General features: G+C 47.6%; 1 protein-coding gene across 1 annotated transcript in view; it reads left to right on the top strand.

Moving 5' to 3' along the window:
- The window catches only part of LOC128715864 (ecdysone-induced protein 74EF), a 48685-nt gene extending 21505 nt beyond the window's left edge, over positions 1-27180 (top strand). Inside the window, exons 2-4 of the mRNA XM_053810782.1 lie at positions 2591-2803; positions 12759-13262; positions 26342-27180. Of these exons, the coding sequence (XP_053666757.1) occupies positions 2591-2803; positions 12759-13262; positions 26342-27180 (1556 nt within the window). The remainder of the gene's footprint in view (positions 1-2590; positions 2804-12758; positions 13263-26341) is intronic.
- Positions 27181-27690: the final 510 nt, after the last annotated feature.

The following is a 27690-nucleotide window of genomic DNA, read 5'->3' on the forward strand; positions in this document are numbered from 1 at the left end:
CTCATCAGCTACCACCGGGAAGATGTCACAATCTCCGGGCTATCGCACGAAAACACACACCTTTTTTGCCCGGTTCTATACCGGCATGTTTACGCAAGGCGCATGGCGTAATCTCCCAAAACCGTCGTAACCAAAGCGCCAGGGAAACAAATCGGAATTCAATTCGGGCATTATCTTGCTCCGGACGCTTAACATCCACGTAATTTACATCCTCCTCTGGTGTTCCTTCGTTGCGTGGCATCCTTCCGGAAGGCAGCGGAACAGAGCCCACCCAAAAAGAGCTTTCACTAATACAGGCCTACATCGTACGATTGTTCCATACATTCAACCGTCTAGCCGTATTGATCCAGTTTCGTTACTCTGTCCCTTTTACCACACGGCGACAAGGATTCGGTCGACGAGCAGCCCGAACGCTATCTGTCTGCTGCTGTTGTGTTGGTAACCCGCCACTCTTAGACCACTCTCGTTCTCATTCTCGAAACCTAAAGAGCATCTTGATCCCATCCCATCACAGCTGTTTCCGAATGTTGCTTCCACCGTTTGTCGGCTCGTTTTCACCTATTAAATTATCCGCCATTGAGTTCCTCGGCCCCATCGGAAAACCACCCTACTTTCACTCTTGCTGAGTACTCGCCCCCCCACAGTTCCTGCAATCCCGTACATGGGGAAACACAGCCCGGTACCGAATGAAAGCGAAAGGACCGTTGGCGAATCCACCGGGTGAACAACTCTCCGGAAGTTCGGCCGAAAAGCACTCACGAGAGCCATTTCCTCCTGTTGGGAAATGCCGGTGAGAGCGATTTCGGCGAACAGAATTAACGGGCCTCCCGCGGAACGATTTCCACCTGTTAAGTGACATCGTTCCGTTTCACTGCTTTCCGTCGATGTGGAGGAGGGTTTTTGGGAAGAAGGAAAGGGAGGATATTGCTCTCGCACGGACCGAGAACAGACAACAGCAATTTCCGGACTGCTGTACGACGATTAATAAAAAATGTATGAACAAACGATAGCAACTTTTCATCATATTTAGGGTACGGTGAATATTTATGACATTGTTATGCAATTTCTGCTTAATTCTGCCGGTCGGTTTCCGGTCTTCTTTAGCGGGGCGAAGATTGACTATTTATCAGCAAACTTTCCACCCCGAAATGAGCAACCGGGCTCCATTAGGGAAAAGTGATGTCTGTGAAAGAAACCGCTCGGCCTCGGTTTTGTGCCTGCGGTGAAAATCAATATCCATGTACTCGCTCGGCACGGTCACGGACATCATCATCTGTCGCTGCTCGTGTGGAATACACGGCCGAGGAAAATTTCCACCACAACCATCTGTTGCTCCGGCGAAGAATCGTCGGCGGCTTATGCTAATGGTTTCCGCAAGATGCTACTGCCGAGGCTATCCGCTGCCGGAGCGTCCGACCTTTCCAGAGAATGCGAGCGCATGTGAATTGTGTAGAATCGATTAATGCCGGGAAGGAACACAACTCCCAACGTACCGTTTTCCATCGGTACGAAGGCAAACCTTCGCTGCCAACATTGGCCAACATGAGGTGCAAATGAATTGTGAAAAGGTTTAATACTGTTTACAAACGCTCTGCATTAGCAACTTTTGCCGAAATATCGGCGTGTTTGTGAAGTTCGGGGAAATCTGTTGATCTTCATCAATTTTCCGCATACTCATCGACTTTTCCACCCTTGAGGGTGGGGCCCATGTTTTTGGGTTTGGATCACTCTCGCGCTCTCTTTCTCTTTCTCTGTTTTTTTTTCGCCCATTTCACTCACCCTGGTCATGTCGTTGCCGGTTATGAAGCGTTTTTCTCTCGAAGCTTCTCCGGTTCCGGTTTTTGTCAGACAACGTGAAGCTTTTACGTAACGTTGAACGTGAACTTGCCGCCCATCCTTCGTCGGTATCCTGCTACATCCTGCCAGCGAAGGTGAATGTACGTACGATTTCAATTGAGCCTTTGTATTCTGAGCTCCATTGCTCTTACATCAGACCTTCGTTCAAACTGACCGATGGCAATAGACTTATGCGCTATCGTCTTAATGTTTTTTTTCTCCATCCTTGTACTAGACGATTAAGATTGATTCTTCGTAACGTAGCTGCTGCTTGAAGCTAGTGGCAAATGACTCGTAACGATACCCATTACTTCCACCATCAAATGTTATTTTCCTGTAAAAATCTATTTAAACACTGCCCATCTTAGTGTAACGTGCATTCACGACACGTTTCGCAGGTTGAATTGTGTTGCTGAATCGATCAGCGTGAGACCTTCGGACGTTTCGGATGAGCAAAGATGTCAAAACCGAAACAACCTTCGACTGAATTCTATCACCGAGTCACGAAGCACATCGTGCCGCTAGAACTTTTCTCGGTTCCGGCTCGTTCGCATGGGTGGAATGTGTTATTTTCTTCTGATAGATTCTTTCCCTCCCCCTCTATTTTACGACGACCGCCCCTTCTCGAATGAAAGGAAGCAACATTTGTGGGGCCGCCTATTCACCAATTGATAAGGACCAACGTCCGATCGTAAATCGAATGATCTCACTAATGCTGTGTTGTTTTTTCACTTGCACATTTTTGTCATTCCAGTGGACACCGAGATACCGATCCTGCCGCAGTCGCCGAGTCCTCCACCGCAGCAACGGTCGTCCCTGGCCGGTGGACAGTCGCAGCAAACGGCCAGCCTGCTGGCCAGCACGTTACAGCCGTCCCAGCAGCACAGGCCCCTGCTTCACGGGCTCCTGAGCGGTACGCACATACCGCAGGGACCGTACCATCGTGGCTACAGCACGTCCAGCACAGGTTAGTGAGCCCCAGTGATGATAATGCCTACTCAATGTTTTCGCCACCCTGTGCTTGCATCGGTTTCTTGTTTACACCCGCTACAAAACACGTGCACGACTAATGTGAAGCTGCAAGCTGAAGTTGGGATAAAAATAGCACCGTTTTTATTGTTACATTTAAATATGAGGGAAGAGCAATATTTTCTCGAACAAACTAGTGCTAGAAAATAGAAATTAAAGCTTGCAGCTTCATTAACATTTTAAATATTTCTTTCTCACCGCTAAAGTGCACCAATTTCTCGTTTCTCGTCTTTTACTCACATTTGTTTACTCCATTGAACTCCATTTTGATTACTCTGAGAATTAGTAGTGATGTGGTGACATTAAGTCAGTATTGAGGAGTTTTCTTTTTCTCTCACTTTTGAACGTCAAATTCTGTAACTAAGCCGTTGGTCGTCTAAAAGTATCCAATTGATTGCCCTTTACAAATGTTTATGAGGTGCTAAAGGGCAATTTTAACATTTTCAAGCACTGTAGATTATAGAAAATTATTAATTCTACATAACATTTCTATTTAAAATATTAACTTAATAGTTATTTCATACTCACATCACGCTAGTCGTCCTTGACGTTTTGGAAGTTTAAGATTTTTTTTTCACCTAATTTCCGTTGTTCTATAATTACTAAATATAGTTTTGAAGTTGTTTTTTCCAAACTTCATTACATATTTCTTCTTTTTGTATTTCTAAACATATTTGCTCGTTTGCTTCTTTGGATATTTCACATTACTTGTCATGGCCGTTTCCACTAAGACTTTTCCGGTGCCTTCTTCGCCGAAGCATAGTTAATTTTAAAGAAAACAATAAGAAAGGAAAAAAACCTCTCTGTACCTTCACGACTGCGCACCATTTTCCACGTCCGAACCCCTTTCGTCCCGAATTGTTTTCCTTCCCGAACGAGGCCCGTTGTTTGTCCTTTGGCTTTCGGTTGCGGTTGCTGTGCCGTCAAGTTTCACGCAACTTTTCCACCAAACAAACGCGCACAATAAGTAAGGCGAAAAATAACACATAGGGGAGGATGCTTCTAACGATCCTTGCCAAACGCTGTCGATCGGCGTTACCGCGCTCGTCAAGATGGTCCCGGTCGGTCACTTTCCGGGATGGTTGGTGTGTCTTCGGTGCTGAACGGCAATGTCGCCACTTATGCGATTCCGGTGCGATATGGGCTTTCCCTCGCAAACCCGGAACGGGTTTTTCGAGTGATGGCTATTTGCGTTCATTGTTCATTTGTTCGATGTGCGTTATATGTGCGCCTTTCCGGTAGTTGTTTACCTTCATCCGTTTTTTTCTGTTATTACTTTTTACAACATACATTGCAATCAGTTCTTAGTGCCGGAACGAGATGGAACGGTTCGCTTCTCTCCTCTCTTCTCTCTCTTTCAGCCGCAAGACCATCAATCCCGCATGTTGATTATGTGGAATTATTACACATGACGAGTTGTAATTATGAGGCCGCTCCGAAACGCGAGCTCGCGCGTCACGCGGATCCATCAAAATATTCCCTGCCACACTGACCGGCCGCTAGATATGGCATGTACCCGCATGGTGGTGATGCCCTACTGCTTTAATTCCATATTCAAACACGCATACACGCAGTGAAATAAAGACACCCTTTTTGATGATCCGCGAGATTTTTTTTTCTCCAGATAGCTCGAAATGGTGCAGAAAGTATTAAAGAAAAATGATCGCGACCTTTTTTTTTGTCCCCGCTGATGGCTTCAAAAGCGAGAAAAGTAAGAGCGCGAAAGGGATTAGCGGCGGCCACCAAGAAACTGGAAGAATTTTTAAAATGTCAACAATAAAAAAAACACAATCGAGTTATCTTCCAAGCAGGCAAACGGAATTTCCCCGAACAAGAATGAAGAAATGGTAATAAAAAAAAACAGAGCACAGTAGATTGAAAACCATTGGAAAGGTAGTGAGTAGTGACCATTATGAAACCGGAAGTATCTTGGTCCTTTAGAAAACGGAACCCATCAAGCAGAAGTCAAGGGAGCGAAGGATCATCCCTGGCAGGCAGCAGGTACAACCGGTGCCGAGGCATGGGAATCCGGCCGGGCAATAGAAATGCAAATCACACACAGAAGTTCCCTCCCTTACCCGGTGTGCGTTGCTCGGCGGACCATTTATCGTTCACGGCAAATCATTCCGATGACGACAGTAGCGCGATCTAAATGGACGATGGCGATGCGGTTGGTTTGGATTTATTTATTTTTATATGAGGAAATAAAACGCAAATCGTCACACGCACGGAAGAAGTTTGGAAAGGTGGAGCGAAGGCAAGGGATTAAAAGCGGTAACGAGGCTGGGGTCTTAGGAACATCTTATCAGACTTCAATATCAAATTCGGATAGAACATGTCCACTCCGTAAAAGGAGTTTTATTAGTAAGACATCCTTATTCTTACGATATTGTTAAAGAACTGCCATTGTTTAACAGTTGTCAGTATAGTTAGTAATCAAAAACTACTATGTACTATGATATGTATATTCCTTCTTGCTATATTTAGCTCTCTGCTTAACCCTTAATCGTGATAGACAACGTCCTAAGTCATTGCACTCGCATTTCACTACCCTAACCATAAACCGCCATTGCAACGATTGCACTTTAGCCCACTATATTAAACTGTTGTCTCATCATATTTGCAAAATCCGTACGGTTACAAACCACCAACTTCAACCCTAATCGCTGCCATTGAACAATCCTCTTGAAGAAGAATTGATTTTCCCGCATGAAGCAATAGAAAGGGTTGCATAAATAGAATTGCAGCTTTTCTTCCCAAAATTTTGCTGATCATCCGTTCACACACCGAAAGCCGATCAATATTTGTGGCAGATGAACGCGTGAACGGTGCTGGCGATTAGGTGACGATAATGAAATCCATTTCCAACAGCTGCTGCGATGATGCAGGAAGGACCGGATGGACCACCTAAAACCCCAAATTTGCTTACCCCGCGGTGGAAATGCGTAGGCGAACGAATGTTTGTGCAACGAAAAGGTGACGGTTTTTTGCACAACGTGACGACCGTTTGACCCCTTTCAATTGAGTAATCAATGACGCATTGTACGGTGCGGTTGTGCGTTGTCCCATCCACGGCAATTGGCAGCTGGTTGGGTAAATGATGACGTTTTGAAATAGGACACCGCACGGACAAAAGGGGAAAGGAAGGTGCATCCTTTAAACGCGTCTCCGTCATCCGTTACTGTCAAAATTGGCCTGTGTGACTCAATCCGTTGGTGGCACGCGTTGTTGGCCGGGCCCGGTACGCATGGGTTTTGAAGGAGGTACGACAATTTTCGCCACTATTGATCCGTTTTCGGAAGCGAAACAATCCCATTCGGCGAAAGAATCCCACAATAATCCTTCTGCTTCGTTTACTGCGGCTACGGTGTCGAGGAGAAGAATAAACATTTGACTATTACTTCTACCCTTGCCATTGTGCATCACACTCCGGTCGTAACAAAGGCCGAGGCCGAGTAGCAGGCAAACCCTGATCGTATGCTTTCCTTTCTCTTGCCGCCTTTCTTTTGGTGGTTCGCCGGTTCGGTGCTCCAATGCAATACTTCGTCACGGGGTTAATCGCAACACAAGGCGATGTGGTGTAACAGCCGCACTCTACACTGTTGAGCTTAGGTTACAAACCGATTGAACAAACCGAAACCGATTTGTGAGGATTTAAGGCGAACCATATCGGATGGGAGAGCATGAGAAGGGTAGCAAACTGATGCTTCTGTGTCTGGGTGTGTCTGTGTGGATTTAGGGCCACCGAGAGCAGATGCATCTATGCGCGATCGATCCGTGCAGGCGGACGCATCCTTTCCACTGCGGTACAGGTGACGACCGAGGACGGTATTAAAGGATTGCCCTGTGCAAACACCCTAAACGAGGACTTTATTTGCACACTGACCAGCGGGTGTCATAAGATCCCGGGGTTCCTTTTTTCAAACAATGCAGCGTCTCGTGGCGGCCTACACAGGGAAGCTTTTCCCCGTTTGACACCAAACGTACCAGGGAAAAGTGATGAATAGATCGAGTGGGACGATTTCCGGTGAGGAAGGAAATACAACGCAACAAAAACCTTTTCCGGACGATGGAAGATGAATATTTGAAAGCTCGTCCTGTGTGCAAGTCATCCCCACAGCAACAAATGACCTTGGTCGAGCAAATTTCCTCCCTTTTTTATACTTTTCTCCCCCCCCCCCCCTCCCCCCTCCCCCCTTCTCTCTCTCTCTCTCTCTCTGTCTTGCTGTTTGTCGTTGAGGTATTTTACATAACTTTCACCATAACACCGTGCGCTAAAAGTGCTGTGGTACGCACGTGGATCGGAACAAAAGCTCACCATTTGAAGTGAAGTGTAGGCCCGGCGTCATGCATGAGTCATGATGGAAGGTTTGTTCCGGGCGTCCTCTTCCGTGCTCTTCGAATCGAATACGTCTGCGATACATCCTTTTGCTCCGGGGGTGTACTTGAGTGTCCTCCCCACCGAACAAACACCCACCAAGACTCCAGCGGCCCGAGTAGGCGAAGTGGAAGTCCTTTTATTCGGACACGGACCCTCTAGAAATCGACATTCGCACCCTGAATGCCGGAAATCGTGTTACACTCTTCGCGGAGCATCCGCGCGCACGCCTCACTCTGTTCCTGGCTGGTTGTCGTGGAGCCGTCGAGTTTCCGGTGGCCGGGGGTTTCGCATACCCATGATGGCCTCACCAGGAATAGGTTTACGGCTACAGCATCTTTTTTTGCCGGGGAAAAGGTACGTTGCTTTTCCCGCAACACTCCTCAATCAGTTATTCATGAACGATCTGTACCGGGTGTACCTCAGCATCCTCCGCTCGAAGGAAGAAATAAAAGAACTCACGTAACTTCGCTTCCGGGGACCGGTCGGAGCAAGTTGATTTCGTAATTTCCGCTAGTGAGAAAAATAAACTCACGATCCATTGCAGAGGGTGTTGCTTTGCTGCTGTAGAAATAATTTATTTGATAAAAGAGACAGCGGATAGAAATTACTCAAATAAAGGCAAACATTTTACAATTACATCACTCAACTGTGGACTGATTTGGACACATTTGCATAGAAGAATTTTACAGCGGATGAAGCAAACAAGTTATTTTTTTTATTATAAATCTATTATTTTATTTGATGGAAAATCATAAAAATCGTCCCTGTGTTAGCCCTTGGAACAATTTATAAGTTACCTTACGACTCCAAATGTATCAAAAGACCATTTCGAAGTTTTTTCTCCCTTCGGTCTATTTTATTCGACCACTCAATCAAGGCTAGCAAGGCCGGCCCAACCATACGGACACACCGTCTCAATGGTCGCGCGCGGTTCAAATGACAGATGAATCAATTACGCAAAGTTGACCGGTCGCGTCTAAAGTACGCAGCACGCTCTACCCCAAAAAGCAGCCATAGGCAAAAGGACGCATCGATTTGCTGGCACAAGCGTAATGGTAATAATACCCGGCAAGCCGTCGGACACATAACACCGTTTAGGACGTAAAGAACCCCCTCGTGCGCCGGCCTCATACGGCTCATAGACCATGTCGGCCGGGAAGATGATCCTTGTGCCAAGATTATCTCATTCCTTCGCATTGCCCGTCCGTTGCTGCTGGTTGGTTTTTTCGCCTCGTAATCCTGCTGATTAAAGCAAACACATCCGTCCAGCGAGCCAGCCCGTTCAGCTGGGGCGAACAAAGTTGGCGAACAAGACGACAAAGAAAGTAGCCGAAGCTGCGACACCAGCACCGAAAGGATTCGAGACGTTGAGTTGTTGTCGCGCGCGGAAGCAGAAACAGCTTTTCTTCCTTTGGTGTGCCAAGAATTTTTGCGTGAGTGATCGTTGTTTGATGGCTTTTCCGTGTCACGTCCCTACGGCTGCCACGGCCCTTTCCCGTTAGGGTACCTTTCCTTGCACCAAACGTGACCAAATCAAGCGAAAAGCAATAAATTACGATGACACATTTCTTTGTCGCCTGGCTGATCGACCTCAGTCGTCGCCTTTCTCGCACCCCGCCAAGCGGTTCGGACCCTTTCTCGGGTCTTTACGAATAGAGAAAGAAAAAAAAATCTTTTAAAAACTCACAACCGGACCGGAGAGCGCTGACCAGCTATTGAGCGTATAAATCATTCGCGTTCCTTCATCGCGGCTTCATCCCTTACAAAAAAACGCGAAAAACACATCCTAAACGAAGCAATTAAATAAAAGCAAACCGTCAAACCTGCCATTGCGGGCCATTCTTTCGAATCGAGGAAAACGTGAGAAAAACGGTCGAAACGTCTTTGGCCGCACTGAAATGAAACCGCGCCGCGGAAAGATTACATTTTATTGGCAGGGCCCGACCAGATCCCTTTTTCGGGCTTTCTTTTTCCAACGCTGGAAAACTGACCGTTCGGGTGGTTCGATGTGTTCGCGGAAAGGGACACACGCATACGAACGAGTTTCCGGTTGTATAACATTCCGCGGCCTTATGTTTGAATTCCCGCATTTTATAGTTCTTTTTTTTGTTTTTTGTTGCATGCTTCCAATGTTCCGTTTGCGTTCTTAAATTTCACTTCCTTCTTTCTTCTTGCTTTTAAGATCCTTTAGGCACCACGGTAGGGAAAACTCGCCCCGGGGAAAGCATTCAAAGTATGCAAACATAAATGACAAAGAAATCAAACGCACACACACGGGCGCGGTCGATCGCGAGCGGTCGCACACGCTTGAAAGAAGGGATGCTGCTGACCAGGGTGAGGTCCTTTTTTCCCGTCCCTTTTGTCCCCTGTACCGTTGTTTTACCCTTCGACCACTTTGGCGCAACCCGAAACAGGGCGAAACAGGGTATGTCATTGTACGGTTGGACAAAATCTCGGTCTGTGCTGGGGTCTGGTTTGATGACCAGTGTTGAACTAGTCCATCAAATTGTTGCGATTAGCTGCGCTGCTCAATCAGCGCACCCTTAAGCAGCGTCGTCCGGGCACCGTGGCCCGAAAGGTGATCTTCTAATACTTCCTTCGCGATACCGGTAACGGAAGAAAAGCAGCGGGAACCATATTTTAATGCCGCTGAAAGGATTGGCATTAGGGAAACGCGCAAACCAAACATCGTTCGTCTTCCTGGTTTCACCTGAAGCACAGCATCGTTTCGTCGCCGATGCATGGCCGGAATCGTACCAGAATAACGAGCTCTCAGTTTCCATACATTGCGCTGCGCTTTGATGAAGTCGAGATGTGGAAGAAGAATGGGTGAATTCCCTAAGCAACCGGGATAATCTATCCCTTGGTCACTTCCCTTTGGCTGCTTTCCGGGTTGGATCGAAAGTGAACAAGCCGTAAACCGGAAGTTGTTTATTGAGGTCGGCTTGGCGTTGCTGATGCGTGGCGCACAATTGCTTCTACCAATTAATACAACGAGTCTTTTTTTTTTCTTGCTGTGTACTGCCGTGCTCATTTTGTTGTCCTTTGCCTGCTGTAAAGTAGATAGCCTTGAGATACTTTGTTTGATCATTTGAATATTTGGAAAGAGAAGAATTTTTCTATCACTTTTTACGTCTTTTTATAATATTTTTGCACCTTTCAAAATTATCTGTATGGTTCATCTTCCAATTTCTTCTTAAATCACTCTTAAGGATAAGTTTAATATTTCCATTATTATGCTCTTTACTTATGCAAATCCACCCCTTATGCAAAAAAACCCCTTAACTGTTAAATAAATTTACTAACTGAAACAAACACTAATGACGCACACTGGCGCACCCGAAACACACGCACACTCGTGCAGTTTGTCCGACTGTTCCATTTCCATACGCAACGCCCGGTTCCTTGGGCGCATTCGAGCTGGACGACGATGGTTTCCTGGAGAACATTTTCCATCTGCGGTCGATGGAGAAGTTAAAAAGCTCCCACCATCAAGCGTTCCTCAAACTTGCAAGTACGTACTGCCCACCACCACCCATCACACGTTCGATTTTGTGCACATATCCTGACGCTCCGTTCCGGGCCAGTTGTCGTCTAGATTTATTTATTATTCGCCACCGGTTCAATCACGCTTCCGAATTGTTTATTGTATGATTTGCTATTTTTCTATGCATTATGAATCATGCTCACCGGAGAGGAAGCACCATCATTCTACGATTCCCACGATCACTTTTCGTTTTTGCAAAGCCGCTTGACAAATGGTATTCTCGCAGATGCGTTTTGAAGTGAACTCGATTGGAAAGCGGGTTTTCGTTCGCGGAAAACAAGAGCAGGAAAAATTGTAATTAATGACATTGCTTTGAAATAGACGAGCGAAAGAGGTAGCGAAATTATTCCATTCCGGCAAAAGGAAAAATCTTCCATAAACATCCTCCGAAAATCACGGAAAAGGTTAATGCGGGCGAAGGAAAACAGTCAAATCATGCTCATTGGAACGTTTCGCATGTGGACATCTTCACATTATGCTCGCTCCTTACATGTTTTGTTATTCTTTCCCGCTTTGCTAGGGACTGCACCCACACGATCGGCCCTTTCGGTACCATTCGGGTCCGCACAAATGTCTCCAACGGACACAAATATTATTCCAATTGCCAATCATGCATGGGACGACCGTTTCCTAATGATTTTGGCTGCTGCATTTTCAATGCCGTGTGATTATAATTTCACATACGAATGGGTTCCTGAGCAGTGGGATGAATGCATCCCAAACCTCCTATCAATTTCCCGGTTTTAAAGAAACTTCTGTGCCCGAACACTGTGAATAGCAAACCGCCGCTTGAATTGAATCAAGTACCTAGATTCGAATCGTCGATCCTCGTTGATCGGTTCCCATTCATAGCCCAATAAAAAAAATTGCACTAACTGATTGCTTCTTGATCCCGACGATGTGGCTTGATCCTTGTGAGAGCGTGTTTTTTTTTCATGCCTTTTCTTTTACACTTTCCCACAACGAGCAGCTCCGGCAGCTCGGTAGCCAAACGATCCTTTCCAGGCCAGTAATTTCCAGTGCCAATTGTTTGGCTGGTACGACCGATGATCGAAATTGCCCACCCTCGGCTACCTTCTCCTCCTACACCTTTGATCCCTTTTATTCGTCACCCTTCGTACCGTTCGAGGGTTTTTGCTATAAAATTGATATCTCTTCTCACCTGCACCGATCCCTAGAGCTGCATTTGCGGGTGCGTATGCGAAACAACACACAAAAAGCAACGCAAGGATTTTGTTTTGCTCTGTTTTTTTCTTCCTCCGATCACAAGAAGGACCCCTTTTTCCTTATTTCTCGTGCTGTCTGCTTTTCCCTTTTCCTGCTTTGGATTAGGAACAGTTTGGAATGTGTTTTTGCGTCGCACAATAATAACAACATTCGGGCGCTATAATGGGCTGGTCGTACAAGGTACTAGCGCAGTAGGAAGTCGTCGCGAAAAGAGGGGCCTGATCGGAGAGGCTTAAACAACAACAAAAAATTGTAATCGTTTTCTGGCCGGCCAGTAACAATGGAATGCAACTGAAATTTTCTTCAAAAAATCCTTTCCCCCGAAAGACGCAAGGCAGGGCCTCGCAAGGAATATGCAGGAAGCGTGCATGCTGTGCATCCGCCTCAATGATGGCTTTAAGTCTGTAAGGCTCTCGATTAGGACGCTTGAGGTGAAACGCAATAAATACGCTCGCTAAATACACATAAAATCAGAGCATAGTTTAGAATCTGAATCTGTTACTTTTGTTCTGTTCGCTAATCGTCTATTGTGAGACCTAGTCCTAATGATGCAGCTCATCATACTTGTGTAGATCCGTACGTCGTGTTTAGTATTGTTTTGTTGAGTTACATCCACACATCTCATTCGTCAGCTGCCGTTGCTGGAAAAGAATTTAATGTTTTCGTTTCCATTTCTGTCTCTTCCCTCGTACCCGATTCTACCTTCCCGAACCGACCATCAACACCCAACATCAAAAGGCTCACTACCTCCGAGTCCCGCCGACAGCGGAGTGTCCGATGTGGACAGCTCCAGCAGCGGAGGCCAGCCGGCCTGCAGTGACGAGCTTAAGGCTCGTCTTGGCATTCCGACCAGCAGTACCGGGCCGGTCAGCAATCCCGGCCAACCGTCACATCCGCATCAGCAGCAGCAACAGCAACACCAGCAGCAGCAGGCGTCCCAGCAACAGCAACATCACCAGCAACATCACCAACAACCACCGCCCCAACATCAGCATCCCCAGGGCCAACCGCTCTCGGTGCATCCGAATGGGGGGACCGGTTCACCGAACGGGGGCACCACATCCCTATCGTCCTCGTCCGCTCTCTCGCAGGTGGCGGCAGCTGCCGTTGCTGCGGCCGCAACCCAACAGCACCTACAGCAGCAGGCCGCCCATCTACAGTCGGGACCGTTTCTGCGGCCAAACTTCTACCATCACAACTCGCCGCCACTTCGCAACATTTGGAACCAGCGGAGTGTACCACGTAAGTGTCTTCAGCCTTATTAAATGCACATCCTACAAACGTTTCATCTATATTGAACGTTCGTCTAATGGTGATTTGCAAGCCAGTATATTCGCTATCTCATCTGTACATCCGCCAGTTTATCAATCACAATTCAGTACAATCACCCCACCCAGTACTACAGCAGAATTACAACATCCAGCATCGCAAATACGAATTATTACCTCCAGCGAAGTAAGGCACTACCGAAACCGCAACCCGACACGGCCTCTTTTCTTATCTGCCAAGGTGCCTCCGAGTTGTGCCGAGATTACGCCACCGTTGCGAGGTGCATCGTATCTCAGTTTCCCTGTTGTTCGTTCGTGCTCCACAACACCGCCGACTGACGTGCCACGTTCGGGCTTCCCGACATTTCGCAGATGTAATACTGTAGTCTTTGACCCAAGGGATGGTAGTAAATTTCGAGAGGGCGAGTTGGTTATCAATTTTCGACCCCCCCCCCCCCCCCAAAAACTCTCTCGGTACAAACAAGCTCGCGCGTTTTCGGTTGCAACCGTGCACATGCAGCGTGCATTGAAAGTGATTCCCGATAACGCGGACGAAGGAAGACGCAAAACGAACCGGTACCTTCCGATAAGCCACGGCTCCGTATCTTGGCTCTTGTTACTTTTCTATCTTCATTAGTTGATGTGTATTTTACCCTGTTTGCTTTGTGAAACGCGCTACAAACGTTTACAATTGGAACTGGGATGCGGGGTAGCGGAAGGAAGCGCCAGCGGATGGCACAGACATGGAAGGGAACAGTTTTATCAGTTATATTGTACTTTAAAACACTTCCTGATTGAAGACGCCACTACACGTCTTGGTGGTGATAGCGTAAGTCGTACGATCATGTAAAGGTAGACAGTGGACTGTCGGAGCTATTTTTGGGACATTCCGTACGATTGTCACGAAGATAGATTAGTGGTTCAAAATTCGGTTTACTCCGATTGCGTAACGACGTAGTAGATATAGATCTGGCCGATTAAGCTTCATATCGACTAAGTAGCGCCCCGCAACGCAGCTGTCCGAATTGATCATCAGGTATGCGCACGGCATCTCACACCGACAGACTCTAATAAAATCTCACCTTGGCCTCACTCACTCGCATGGAGTGTGACGTATGGAGCACGCTCATCACACAAACAAACAAAAGGGGTTCTCAATTGCAGGCCATTTTGGCACAATACGAGTACACACACTCGGTTCACCCCTATATTGTTAAAGATAAATTCATTTTGTTTCATCTTCTCAACCGACTCCATCAAACGCTGCGTCGCTCGTTAAAAAAAAACAACAAGATCTGCAATCGGGGGCGTGCGCTTGGTAACTAGTATATCGGCAACCGCAAGAGTCCGCTTCGAGTACAACAACCACCACCAAAAAGCGTTCCCTTTGCGGAAGAAAATTTGCAACATTCTTATCGAACCAACGAACAGCCGCGTGTAGGGTGGAAAGAGAGAGAGAACCGTCTCCGAAATTTGCGTTTCAAGGACGTCGCAAAGGCGTTACCGGCCGCGGTCGTGGTCGTGGAAGTTGGTGTGCAAGTGTGTGACGTCTGGTGGGGGGGGGGGGGGGCACACTACCACCACGCGATGAGTAAGTGAGCGGTACCGAAATTGTGGAGGCAAATTTTGGACACACGGACAACCCGGACGAAATCCAGGGAAGTTGAAAGCAAAGTAAAAAAGCCGTCCGTCTGGATAAACATTTACATTTCGAATGAACATTCCTGCCCGGGCTCTCGCGCGCTGTATGCCGTCAAGCATATATGCAATTTGCTGCGTGGTGTGTTTCTTTATTTCCTCATACCAGAACACGTATTTTATTCTACCTCATTGGAGATTGCAAGGAAGAACGCCCTCCGTGGAATGTTAACCCCTTTTTGCCTTACCGAAAACACAAACACACACACGCACCCATGCGCACAAAAAGGTTGGTTCTTTATTTTTACAAACCAAACAACGTTGTCAAATTGCTAAAATTATCAGCTACATAAGGGAACAGGGATGAACAACAATACGATACACGGTGCAACACACCAAAGTGACAGACATGTCACTGCAAATTTTGGTTCACATGTGTCACTAATGATTACTGCCGGGATACTAGGAAGGAGGAAGAAGGTGGGGTGACCCCATCTCCCCCTCCAACTGTTGCTACTTTTCCCGCAGACGGAAATGCGTTTCAGCGCGATAGGTCATTCGGTTGCAGGATGTGAATATCCCCCACCGACTGAGCCCGGATCCCGTGCACGATCGTCATCTGGCTCGATAATAGATCCCAGAATCTGTGCAATGTGTGAAAAATATCCCAAACGGAAAGGCCTGCTGTAGCGGCCGCTGCACTCAGGAAGTTGGACCGCGTAAGACGCAGACGTGCCGATCATTTAGTGTCGTCTATATTTAAGCTACTGCAGGAAAAAGGAACATTTTTCAAACAGAAAAAAAGACATTACACACATTAAGCACACACGCCCAACAACAAGCATTATTTTGCTGTGCAGAAGTTGTAAACTGTCGTCCTCCTGTGTGCAGTGTTACATGCCCGATGAACGTTACCGCACATCGTGGGATGCAAGGAAATATATATTTTAAAACGTAATAAAAAGAGCAACTCTTTACCCTCCATCTGTGTGGGAGAGGCGCTGAGATTTTGCGTTCGAGATTCGGTAAATATTGCATTTGCAGCTGGGGATATTTTGAAAAGACAACATCCCCCAATCGCCGGAAACGTTGACTGACCGGTCGTTGAACTTAGTGTTCCCCCCCTCCCCCTTCGGTCTGGCTTTTGCAAAAGGAGGATTGGGAAGGTGTTTGCCGTGTGCCTAACCGAACACACGTCACGCATCTCGTAAACAAAGCATTAATCACTCCACTGTCATTCCAATGTCCGTGCCTTAATGTGTGCTCCAATAAAACGAATGCACCTTGCAGATGTCTTGAGCGCCACTCTGACAGGCGGAATACTCAAAATACTGCTCCAAAAGTCATCTGCCGGAGCAATAATTACGAATCGTTTACGCTCCCCCGCTCGGTTATAAAGCCGAGTGATCTCATAAACCCGCACGTTTGTCACCTGATTCGACCGACCCCGGGGACCGGTCGGGAAGCTCTGGAAGGCAACAAATGGCGGCTGGCAATAATAATCATCATCCACACGTCAAGAAGGTGCCACAGGGTTTGGCTTGTTCGCAGATCACTTTGCGTCGCCTACTAAACGGTGTGTAAATTCCTACCGTTGATCCGGACATCGAATCATGGAACCGACAAAATGGTTAATTTTGCTATATTTTGTTGTCACCTCGCTACTTCGCTACGGAGTCTTCCTGTATTCCAGAAGATTGTTTTAAGAGCCTATTAGCAAACAGCGCTAACAATTAGCCAACGTTCGCGAATGTTAAACGTATCGCTTGGGGGTATCATACTGTTCTCGTCTCTTTTCTTGTCTGCTTCCCACAAAGAGGAATATTTGCACGTCACGTCTATTAATGCATCCCTCTGCGTGGCTGCATGGCGCACGGCCGCACGCGTTACCACAGTAAATTTATTATCAACAAATGCTGTGCAACTTCCGTATTGCCTTCGGATGCCCGATTCCACTTTGCTGCAAAAATTCGAGGTGCTGTTGTGTGGTTCGTGACTGGTCTGGCCGGTGCTAAGAGTGGAGTAGCGACCTAAAAAAAAAAGGCGATGAAGAACCTCCCCAATAAACGGCAGACGAAATCGCGGAAACTCGTTCATCTGCTTGGAGTTGTTTTTATTTCCTCTTTTTTTTCGGCAGACATTGATAACGCAAACTCGTGAAGTGAGAAGCAAACCTTACCGCATCCATCGTGAGTGTGTGTAGCTTTTTTTTTGTTGCCTTGCCAATTGCGATAAGAATGCGTTTCAGTTTTATTCGGTCTTTTTTATTTGGTTCTTTTTTGAATGGTCGCGATTGCTGGCCTTCTCGCGTACACGGACAGATGGACGAGCGAGGGATCAGATGATTTGATGGTTAGCTTCAGCCGGAAAGAGAAGAACGCATAACCGATGCGGACATAATAAAAAGGGCAACTTTATGGGAAGAAGAGGCTTGCCCTGGGCCAAGAAGCACGGGCACTGTTCGTAGCGAGGTGCATACGTGACGAACGAAACCGCATGCAGCGGTCTGATGATAGCTGACGTCTTTGTACGAAGATGGTTAGCGGGTGCAGAAGTCTCCATGCGAGTGGGTGTTGGTGGGTGATAAGTTTGCAGTTGCTAAAATAAATTTCATGAATAGTATTCAGAGAAATGACACCGAGGAACGGTGACTAGCGATGCAGTTTGAGCACTTTCCAACAGATGTCGCCACTGATAAAAAAAACTCCCAAGGTGTTTAGATCGGGAAGCAGCAAACGTCAAATTAAAGATGCTCTTCCGGTCTGTCATCCTATAACTTTTAAACTACCTCACTACGAAAGTGTTTGACTGTGCAAGACAATTTAATAAAGACCCGTTTATTTCTTGATAATCTACACAGAAGACTTAATTTCAAATTTCAAAGAATGGTACCACATGAGATGTATCAACCGTTCACTGTATGGGGTAAGGAAAATTCTATCATACAAATATTTGTCCGCAACTAGCCTAGCAACGAAAAATAATGGAGAAACTCTGCAAAAATGCACAACCGGAAGAAAGCAGCAAGCCCTCTGAAAAACGTCATCCGGGTATAGCACTAAGACGTGCCTTCTGCCTTCATTGTAAAGTTCTCCTCCCGTGTCATCACTCCACTTTGGCCCTTCGTAATGGGCAGCGTTTTCGGGTGCATTACCTCAGCGAACAGTCACACGAAAAAATGCCAACGCTGACGAGGATGGGTACGTTGTGGACGCGTCCATACACACTTCCGCTTGGCTTTGCAACAAAACGCTACCTTCGGCATGTGTGCGTGTGTGGAAATGGCGCCGTCACGGTACCGTTTTTGGACGTTGTTTGCTGCGTTGCGTTCCGTTTGTTTCGACTTGCTGAAGGTCAGTTCTTGGGCTTCTGGTCGCCGGTAAGCCGGTGCAGTCATCACTCCCCTGCGGGTGGGTGCTTATGCAAACGAAGAAATCCGCGAACGACGCACACAGCATTGAGTGCCGAAAGGAAAACAAACGCTTTTCCGTTTTTATTTTCCAGTCTTCTTTTTTTTTTTAGTTACTGGCCTGTGGTTTCCATTACACGCTCGTTCTATGCCAAATAGAAACTCGGCTTGGTGTCAGATATACTGACACTAGGTAAACAACCCTTTTGGCAAAAAAAAATACGCGCAATATCCGCAGTGACTTGTGGGCAAAAGCTAGCTCCACCGACAAACTACCGTATCGAGACGGTTCGAAGGCCACCAAAGTGAAACACAGCGGTTGAGCCCTTTCGTATGAGGTCGGCGCCGTTGGAATCGAAGTTCGAAAGTTGCGCATACCCGTCTCAACATCCAGTTCGATGGATGGAATTCGCAAACCGGAAGTAACACCCCACCACCACAAGCGCGGTGCATGCGTGTCTGGTGCCGCGTTGAGAAGGAAATACCTTCAGACAGTGCGCCCCGGGTACGTGCGGAGCATCGTAAATTCTTGCCGGTAAAACCTGCTCCAAACGAGATCCCATCGTGGCTGTGATTCATCGGACGTGAAGAGAGCTCTGTAGAAGACTTTTGGCCCATTCCACTTTCGACTGATTCACCGGTCACATCGAAAGCAATCTGCTTACGAAATACGCTCGAGAACGTGGAACCGGAATCACCCGAAAGGCTGTACCAAGCCGGCCCTTTCCGTAACTGTTCTACGCTAGTGACGCAACTCGGTCGGATACCATTACCTGCACGAGACTGCCATGTCGTGTGGAGGTGTTTAGTGCTCAATTCCTTCCGTCCGGATATTACCACCGGTTAGACAAACCGTCAGCGCGCGTAGCACCGTAAAGCGTGCAGCCCTTGAAGTTAGGGTTGCTAAGCCAAGTTGCAGCTGAAGCCTTAGGAAATACGCTGGAACGAATGGTTCTATTGGAAGCACACTGTATGCAACACTTGTTTGTAAATGCACCGCCACCGCCACCATTCTCCAAACAAGCTCTGCAAACACACTACCTGCGGAGCGTACATTCCGGTGGATCGCATTCCACAATCACACACACACACACAAGCACTCATAAATAACTGAGGACACACTTTTGCATGCTGAAGGTCGGATGCGCTTCAGATACGATCGGTCTGGTGCGATCAGTTTTTCTTACAGTGTTTTATGGGGACTCTATGTAAATTACTTTCCCAAAGTCCGGAACTATCACTCTTCCTTGCTGTCTCGGTGCGCATCCGAAGTATCACGACCAAGAGCCACACTTCTTTCGTATGCACCAAAGGGATAATTTATTCTTCGCACCCTTCGGCTACCTGTTCTGCACACATCGACCGCGTCTGTATCATTGCGATCCCATCAGTTGGCTCCGGTGGATCGAGACAGACGGAGTCCTTCCCTGTGACTTCCGTTCGTGTTCCGGGAGCTGCATGGTTGATGGGCGCAAAAATGGCATCCTACATCTTTCATCTACACCATCAACGAAGGGAAACGGTCTGAGCGTGTTTCGCCGAACATTTCTCATCCGTTTTGATCTGGTGGAGTTTTTTTTTCTACGTCCATTCTTCCACGATTCTGGCGCATCATCATTACCGATGCAATGTGCATCCACAAAACTGCCGAACGCAAGTGCATTCGATGCGTTACTTCGGGGCGCAATATGATATTGTGCGTGCCTTTATTCCTTCCATCTCTTCCATCTCTTGCGGATGGCGGTTAATTCTTTCCTTCCAACCGACTGCCAAGACGACGGGGCATACGGTTGCCATAAAACCCAAACATTCGCCACAGTGTTCCGCTTCCGTTTCGGGAGTCTGTTGCGACTGTTGGCGAAGATCGTTGACCTTTGCTGCTCACGAAAGTGATCTGACGAGAACGAACAGTAAGCTTCACCGAAATTGAGTCAAATTAAGCAATCAAACAAAACGCGAGACGAGCTGCCTTCGCACACCATTCCAGTTGCGTATATATTTTTTTTCGGAGCAGTTCCTTTTGGACCAGTGTGTGGAACACTGTGCAAAGATCACATTTCAACCATCAGCTGCAGTGAGCATCTTCGTCTCCGATAGGAAATCGTGGAGTATCCAGATAAAATTAAACCATGCCGTAAATACGCACACACACACACACTCCACTGCAGTTCACCATTTGCCGACTTCTTGCCAACGCCTTGCGAGACCATTCAATCGAAGTCTTTATTTCGGCGAAAATGTGGAATTTATTTTTATGCGTTTCCTGTCTGCCATCTTTTGCTGCTTGTTTCCCATTTTATATTATACCCTGCTAATTGATTCGATACACTCCGTTCGTCATCTTTCTGCCGGTGGAGCGGCCTCGTTAGCGAACCAATGGCGGGATGGCATCCTTCACACCGGAGTCCGCACGTTTAGCCGAAGAATAGGCGAATCATTTTTTACGAGCTGTTGGAGCATCCAGTGCAGTGCATAAAGCTACGCACACATAAAGTCGGCGGCATTACTGGTTTTGGGGACAGTTAAATTCGGTGTCACCAATTAATTTTGCCCGCTGCTAAACATATCGCTCGCCATATCGTCCTGGCTCCGACCGCACGAGAGTGATTTTATGATACACCGAGCGTTTTATTTATTGCACAACCGAGAACAAAAAAACGGTGGCGAAGAAGTCATCACTTGTCCAAACCGGACACCAGCTCCCCGCGTCCAGTTAAACATTATTAAACACTTCCGGCTCGTGCCGAAATGTCGCCAGAGTTACTTCTACGTTCGTAATAATTCCAACGCAATTCTGGTGACTTTTGGTTCTAGCTGCTTTATGTGTACTTCCTTATGACACTTTGGCAGTGTGTTGTTTTGTGTCGGCCCCTAACACGTTCACGCAACAATTTGCAAAATAAAATCGACCATTAATCGTTCCAGAGGTTCCATGTCTGGTATGGAACCTCTAATCATTCGCCCATGGTACCCGCGGCGATGGATGGTTAAGGTTCTTCCTTTGTTCCTCCCCATGCAACCATACGGAGCAACACCAAATGTACGGAACGTGTCCCGAACCGTACAACGAACTTGGCTTGGAGTTGCACTTTCGTGAAATTGCGCATGCAAATCGCAGTCAAATCGCATTCACACGGAAACACCCGAGACGGTTTGGTGCAGGTAACTTCCTGATGGAGGTGTTTTTGTGTGTGTGTGTGTGTGTGTGTTTGCTGCCGCGACGAAATGGCAATTAGTTTTTCGTCTGCTTCCGTCGGCTCCAGAATACTCAGACAGGTTCTTTGGAGCAGCAGGGCGGTTCTTCCCTTGTCTGCTTGCTTGATCTTGAATTTGCGCCGTTTTGTTTTTTTTTTTTTTGTGGTTGTCTGGTTTGGTTCGTCAGCTGCACATCCGCTTTATTTTGGAGTCAAAGTGTCGGGATGCATTTAATGCTGCTCGCTGTTACCTAAGTACCAGACGATCCTGCAGGGATCTAATTCTTGCGCAGCTTGAACAGCACATGTTGTGTGACTTCGTACGTCCAGAGCGCTTTCGTTCAATTTATTGGTGTGTTAAATACCTCAGGATTTCGTCCATTACACCATCAGAATTCTTCATGCATAATGCTTTGCCAATTTAGCAATATTCAGTATCGAAACAAAAATGCCTAATGTGATTACGATTTCACCAAACACCTTAAGATGAGCCGTAACATTACCGCATCTTGGAATCGTTGATGTAATAGGATTCCTGCTTAGCAAAATATTAGGTTCCCTCGATTCCTTTTCGAACCAATTGGATAACTGGGTTCGTTCCGGTTTTCGTGTGTGTGTGTGTGTGTGTGAGCGTGTGGTACAGTGGCGCAATACACCCCGAGCGCCACCCAGGTGACCTTCAGCGAATGCAACCAAAGACAATGTGTCGATGACCACGTCGCGGCGGCGGTTGACGATGATGTGCGCGCGGCATGCGCGTTACGAACACCGTCCGTTTTGTTGTGTCGTTTGACGGAAGGAACCCCCCATCTGCGGGGGTGGTACAGATGGAAGAGACAGCGAACAGAGGGGCGAATGGGAGAGAAAAGTCAGAATTAGCGCAATCAATTACTGGCCACGATGTAAATAGCGAATGCATTGGTATATGCCTCTCTTGTCTAGTGGACAGGAAAAGCAGGGCAACAGTGGGAAAGGGAGGTATGAAATAATTTAAAATAGTATAATGTAATGCAAAACATTCACCCCAGCGCTCGTCGTGGGGTCAGTTCCGTTCATGAGCACCGCGTCATGGCAGGAAACGGAAATGGTGGAAAATGCAGCTTTCTAGGAGATTTTTTTTTTAACAAATACTATTGGGATTTAAGACCCCGGTTTGGTTTCTGCAATTATGAGTTTGTAACGAACCAGTACCGAACACGTTACACTAAACGCACGTGACCGTCGTTCACTTACCTAACAGCTAGAACATCGCTTGCGCCATTTTTTTACCCATCTTTTCCGGTTTAACGTGTTTGTTTCCCTTTTACCAAGGTGACACTCGCTTACCAAACACACCTCCATTTTCGTCAGTCGAAGCACGTCAAGCGCCTCCTCAGTTCGGGCCTTTTGTGGTCTTTAAACGATGCACGTGTGAGCCCGTTCACTTGCACCGGGCCAGTCAAACAGGTACCGGCGGGAAGGATGGGGTGGAAGGATGAACCCAAAAAAAGCAAGGAATAAAGTGCAAAAGAACTCACTTCCAATCCAATAAGACCCCGCGATACGTATCTTTGTATGTTTGCTGTTTGGTAAGCATTAAAAATAACCTGCCAACGTACGAAGTCGCGTTGGAGTAGGAGATGGGAGATGTGGAACACCGATGGGACCCGTGTCGTTCGGATGGCTTCATCGGTCATTTCCTTCCGATTGCATTCTGTGCTCTTAGCCAATCGTGTCTCACGTTCCGGAAATTCGTTTCCTTGCAGACCTCAGAGGCGCACTGGTGCACCGGTTTTGCGATCGAAAGGCAGTTGCATCACGGTGTGTTTCATTGTTTTTTTTACCCTTTTTGGCTGGAAGAAATTGAGTCGGTAAGAGCATCACTAAAATAAAAATAGCCAAACTCATCAGCTGAGACAGTGCGCGTCTGCGTTTGCAACAAACTGTCATACACTCAACTGTTATACATTGGGGGGGGGGGGAGTCTTTTGTTGATGTGTGGATCTTACCACATATCATTCACATGTGCTTGTTTGTGTGGCATAAAAAAGGCAAAATACGCGAGCTACCATCCCCCAAAACGGTGTAGTGAAGCGTCATCATGCAGAGATGCATCATCATGTGATGCACTCACCCAATGCACTCAATGCTTTCGTGTCGACCGAACGCGTGGCAACGAGAACTCGCCAACTACCCGCTCAGAGGTACTTCAGCTTACCACCAGCTTCTACCGGGCCCTTGTGTTCGTCCCATTTTTTTTCCTTTCTTCTACTTACCGCAAGGGCTTAGAACTGAAGATCTCACATTTTAAAACGCGAAACAGGAAAAAAAAATGCACCAACACATGAAGCATAAGAAAACGAAAACCCGCCCAGTGCACTGCTGTGCGGTTGTACAGCATCGATGCATTTTTATGTGCATTTGCGCACACTAGCAACTGGCATGCGGTGGTGGTGGGATGGTACCCTGTGTGGTGGAGTTTGCCGGGTGAGATTTGCAGGGTGATCGCTCTATAGAAGGTCACTTGTTATTTAGTTTTTCTTCGCGCTGCCCTTCGTTTCCGTTTTTCTTTCGGTTTCTACGGGGAGGTTTGGTTCGCGCGTCGTCGTCACCGTGCCGTCCGCAATTTCCCATCCTTCCCCACCCGATCGAATGCGACACGAACCCTGTACTCACGCTCTCCCCACAGCCGATACAAACCGTCTTCGTTTTGTGTTTAGAACTACGTCCGCTCTCCGCGTTTTTTTTTTCTTCTTCTGTACATTGCCTTGTGTTTTTCAACACACTCGTGGCGGTGGCGGTGCGTCGCGAATCGGTTTACACCAGCGTGCAGCATGTTGCAATCGCGCTCAACCCGTTGGTGGAAGGAAAAATGTGCTCCAGGACCGTTGGGAATGCGGGGCTTGCGCTTATCTAAGTTCCTGTACCAGCAGCAAAGCTAAATGGGGCCTCCATGGTTGCAGCACATTTATACCAAAAACCCCAAGTATCGATCATTTCTTCTCAGCTCTATCGATCACAAATCTACCACTCAAAACGACAAAGCTACCGCTCCCGTCTCGGACTGGCTTCTTGAAGTTATTTGCCATGGGTTTGTGAAAAATTCTCCAACTTAAACCCCTTAAATAAATCCACCCGCCACCACCACCCGGAGGTGTCCGATGACTCAAAGAGATTACGATAATGGCTTTTAAAAACATAATCACCCCGAGAGAGCGCTGCAACGCAGCAAAATGTAGATGGCGAAACAGGCAGAAACAGATGCACCCGGAATGCACCGGCAAATGCCGGGAGTGCACGCAGAAAAGCTCCAGCCAAAGCAACAAGATAAAATAGAAGAAGCTTTTATGGAGCAAGGTGAGCGAGATGGAGACAGAGGCTTGGCGAGACAGAAGGAAATGGAGTGCAAATAATGTTTCAGGTGTGGTGCGCATCATCGTCTCCACCTCGCCCAGGGGCTCCCGGGGGAGGAATCGGGAGTGAGGTGCATCTTCCTGCATCTTGCTGGAACATTTGAAGGTCACGCTGTAGTCGGCACCGGTTCGCTTCCTGGTCATTGGTCCTCTGCTCCTAAGTCTCATCGTTTGGCATCGGTTCTCTGGACATGTTTCCGGACCGAGTGTCGGGAGTTCTCTTATGTACATGTTGCACTGTCCAGGGCGAACGGGTTATGAGCCCCGTTGGTGATGATGGTTTGTGTGTTTAGAGATGCATTGTCCATCAATTTAACTGCGTATCGTGAAACAGGGTGGCGAAGAAGAGCAGTGCAACCTGTGTGCGGATGTTGCTCTTGCTGCAATTATCTTGCAGCGCTACACGATGTGTAGAGCAGAGGTTGTAATCTTGAAATATCTCGCAACCCTATCAAAAACTCAATAAAAGCAAACGAAGAAAACAACAAACAAGAACGCCACACGTTGTGGAACGATACTCCACAGTCGCGCAGTCCCCCAGAAGCGGGAACTCTCGCATGTAGCGACAATGTAAAGGGTGCTTAATTTTTCACCCATTTCTACGCAAGTGGGAAACCTCAAGGGTATAAATATCCAGGGCATCCTTCCAGAGTACCACTTCAACCCCGTTCAATGCTTCCGCCCACAAAGGTAGCGCAAACATAGACCACACACATCTCCGTCACATCTGATTCATGGCGATAGCATCGCGGGAGCAGGCGTGTTTCTAACGCGAATTCCGGTGCAAAACATTTGTCTACGCTTTGATGCGATTAGTTGCTCTCAAGAGCATTCATTAATGGCAGTATATCGTGTAACAGAATTTCCCATAATTCCTTCCCTTCAAAAATGGTTAAATTCCGAACACTCCACCTCGGGTGTCATTAGCCGGAAATTGAAGTTTCGCTATGGTTTAAATTAATTAAAACACGCTTGAAGGCTCGTCTCCCAGCGCACACTCTAATGGCATCGAACGATAATGCATCGACAGTTAGGCACCCCCCCTCCTTGTCGCTAAGCCCTTAAAACCTGGCCTTTATCGACACACATACACCCACCGAGGGGCAGCATGTGCAGTTTTTTTTTGCGTACAACAAGGAAGCGCTGGGGACTCGGGACAGCTCGTCGACACTGATAAGCGAGAACCCCTGCCAGGTTCGGTCAATGAGAACGTGCGACTCGTTGACTACAGCTGTTTCTTCCTGCTATCACCACGCACTACTACTTAACCCTAATCAGTTTCCGGCACCCTTCATTGGGCATTACGACGGTCCCTCTTACTCCATCAGCTCTGCTCAAGTTCAATGTCACTGTATGATGCTGCCATTACTGATAATCCTTCTCTCTCTCTCTCTATCTCGCTGTTTCTCTCCCAACGCAGTGTCCGACAACTATCACTACCTGCATTCGATGAACTCACCCAATGGCTACCCATCTGCAGCGGCCGCAGCTGCAGCAGCAGCCGCAAACCACTTCGTTTCCGGTGCTGCTACCAACGGAACGGCCAGCAATGGTCCTCCGGCTGGGGCGTTAGGTCGCGGTGCGGGTGCAGGCACTGCTGGACAGCTACCGGGCAATGGAGCGATGGGTCAGCATGGTCATCTTGCCTCCCATCATGCTAGCAACGCTGCTCACCACCATGGACATCTTGGTCAGCAGCATCTCGGACATCACCCACACGCCGGAACCGGACATGTCGGTAGTGGCGCGAACTCAGCCGCCGCCGCTGCTGCTGCACTGATGGCGAACGGTATCGTCAACGGTCTGGGACATCATGGTCAGCACGGACCGCACAACGTGTCCTCCAGCTGTAACGACGATCTGTCCTACATGCTAGAGCTGGGATTCCAACCCCGGAAGCTGAAGAAGCCGAAAAAACCGAAGCTAGAGATGGGCGTAAAGCGAAAGTCCCGCGAAGGTTCCACCACCTACCTGTGGGAGTTCTTGCTGAAGCTGCTACAGGACCGTGAGTACTGCCCGCGGTTCATCAAGTGGACCAACCGGGACAAGGGTGTGTTCAAGCTGGTCGACTCGAAGGCGGTCTCGAAGCTGTGGGGCATGCACAAGAACAAGCCGGACATGAACTACGAAACGATGGGGCGAGCGTTGCGGTATTACTACCAGCGGGGCATACTGGCGAAGGTGGACGGACAGCGGCTGGTCTATCAGTTCGTGGACGTACCGAAGGATATCGTCGAGATCGACTGTACCGGTGCCTGAAGTCCGCGGCGGGGTCGTACCCGATGCGGGTTGCGACCCTCGGACGGGACAGCCGCCGGCCAACAACACCAACAACAAACACAAATCCTACGCTAGTCCGGTTTCTTCCAGAAAACAGAGCGATACAGAGAGATAGCCGAGAGCTTGATGCAGATGGAATTGGTGCTGGTATCCTCTCGTATGCGCTGCTCGCTGTCACCTCACCAGAATAGGTGTGCGGAGTCTCGTCGCGGAGTCTCTGTCTGGCTGTCCCTCCCACGCTAACCCTTCCCCTGTCTCCATCCGTTTTGTACAATTGGATCGTTTTACCACTTTGATATTTATTCGTCCTTTCTTTAAGTTTTTTTTTATTTGTTTGTTATACGCTAGTGTTAATACGGTCTCCATCACCACAGATGTGGAGAGTGTACATGTTAAACTTTTACAGAAAAATACGCACGGCATGATGAATTGTGGTTTACATCTTGGGTGGAGATGCTGTGTCCCGTTGGAAGAAATGCCTTACAAGGG

The sequence above is a fragment of the Anopheles marshallii genome, chromosome 3 (genome assembly GCF_943734725.1).
Source record: "Anopheles marshallii chromosome 3, idAnoMarsDA_429_01, whole genome shotgun sequence".
NCBI classification, from domain to species: domain Eukaryota; kingdom Metazoa; phylum Arthropoda; class Insecta; order Diptera; family Culicidae; genus Anopheles; species Anopheles marshallii.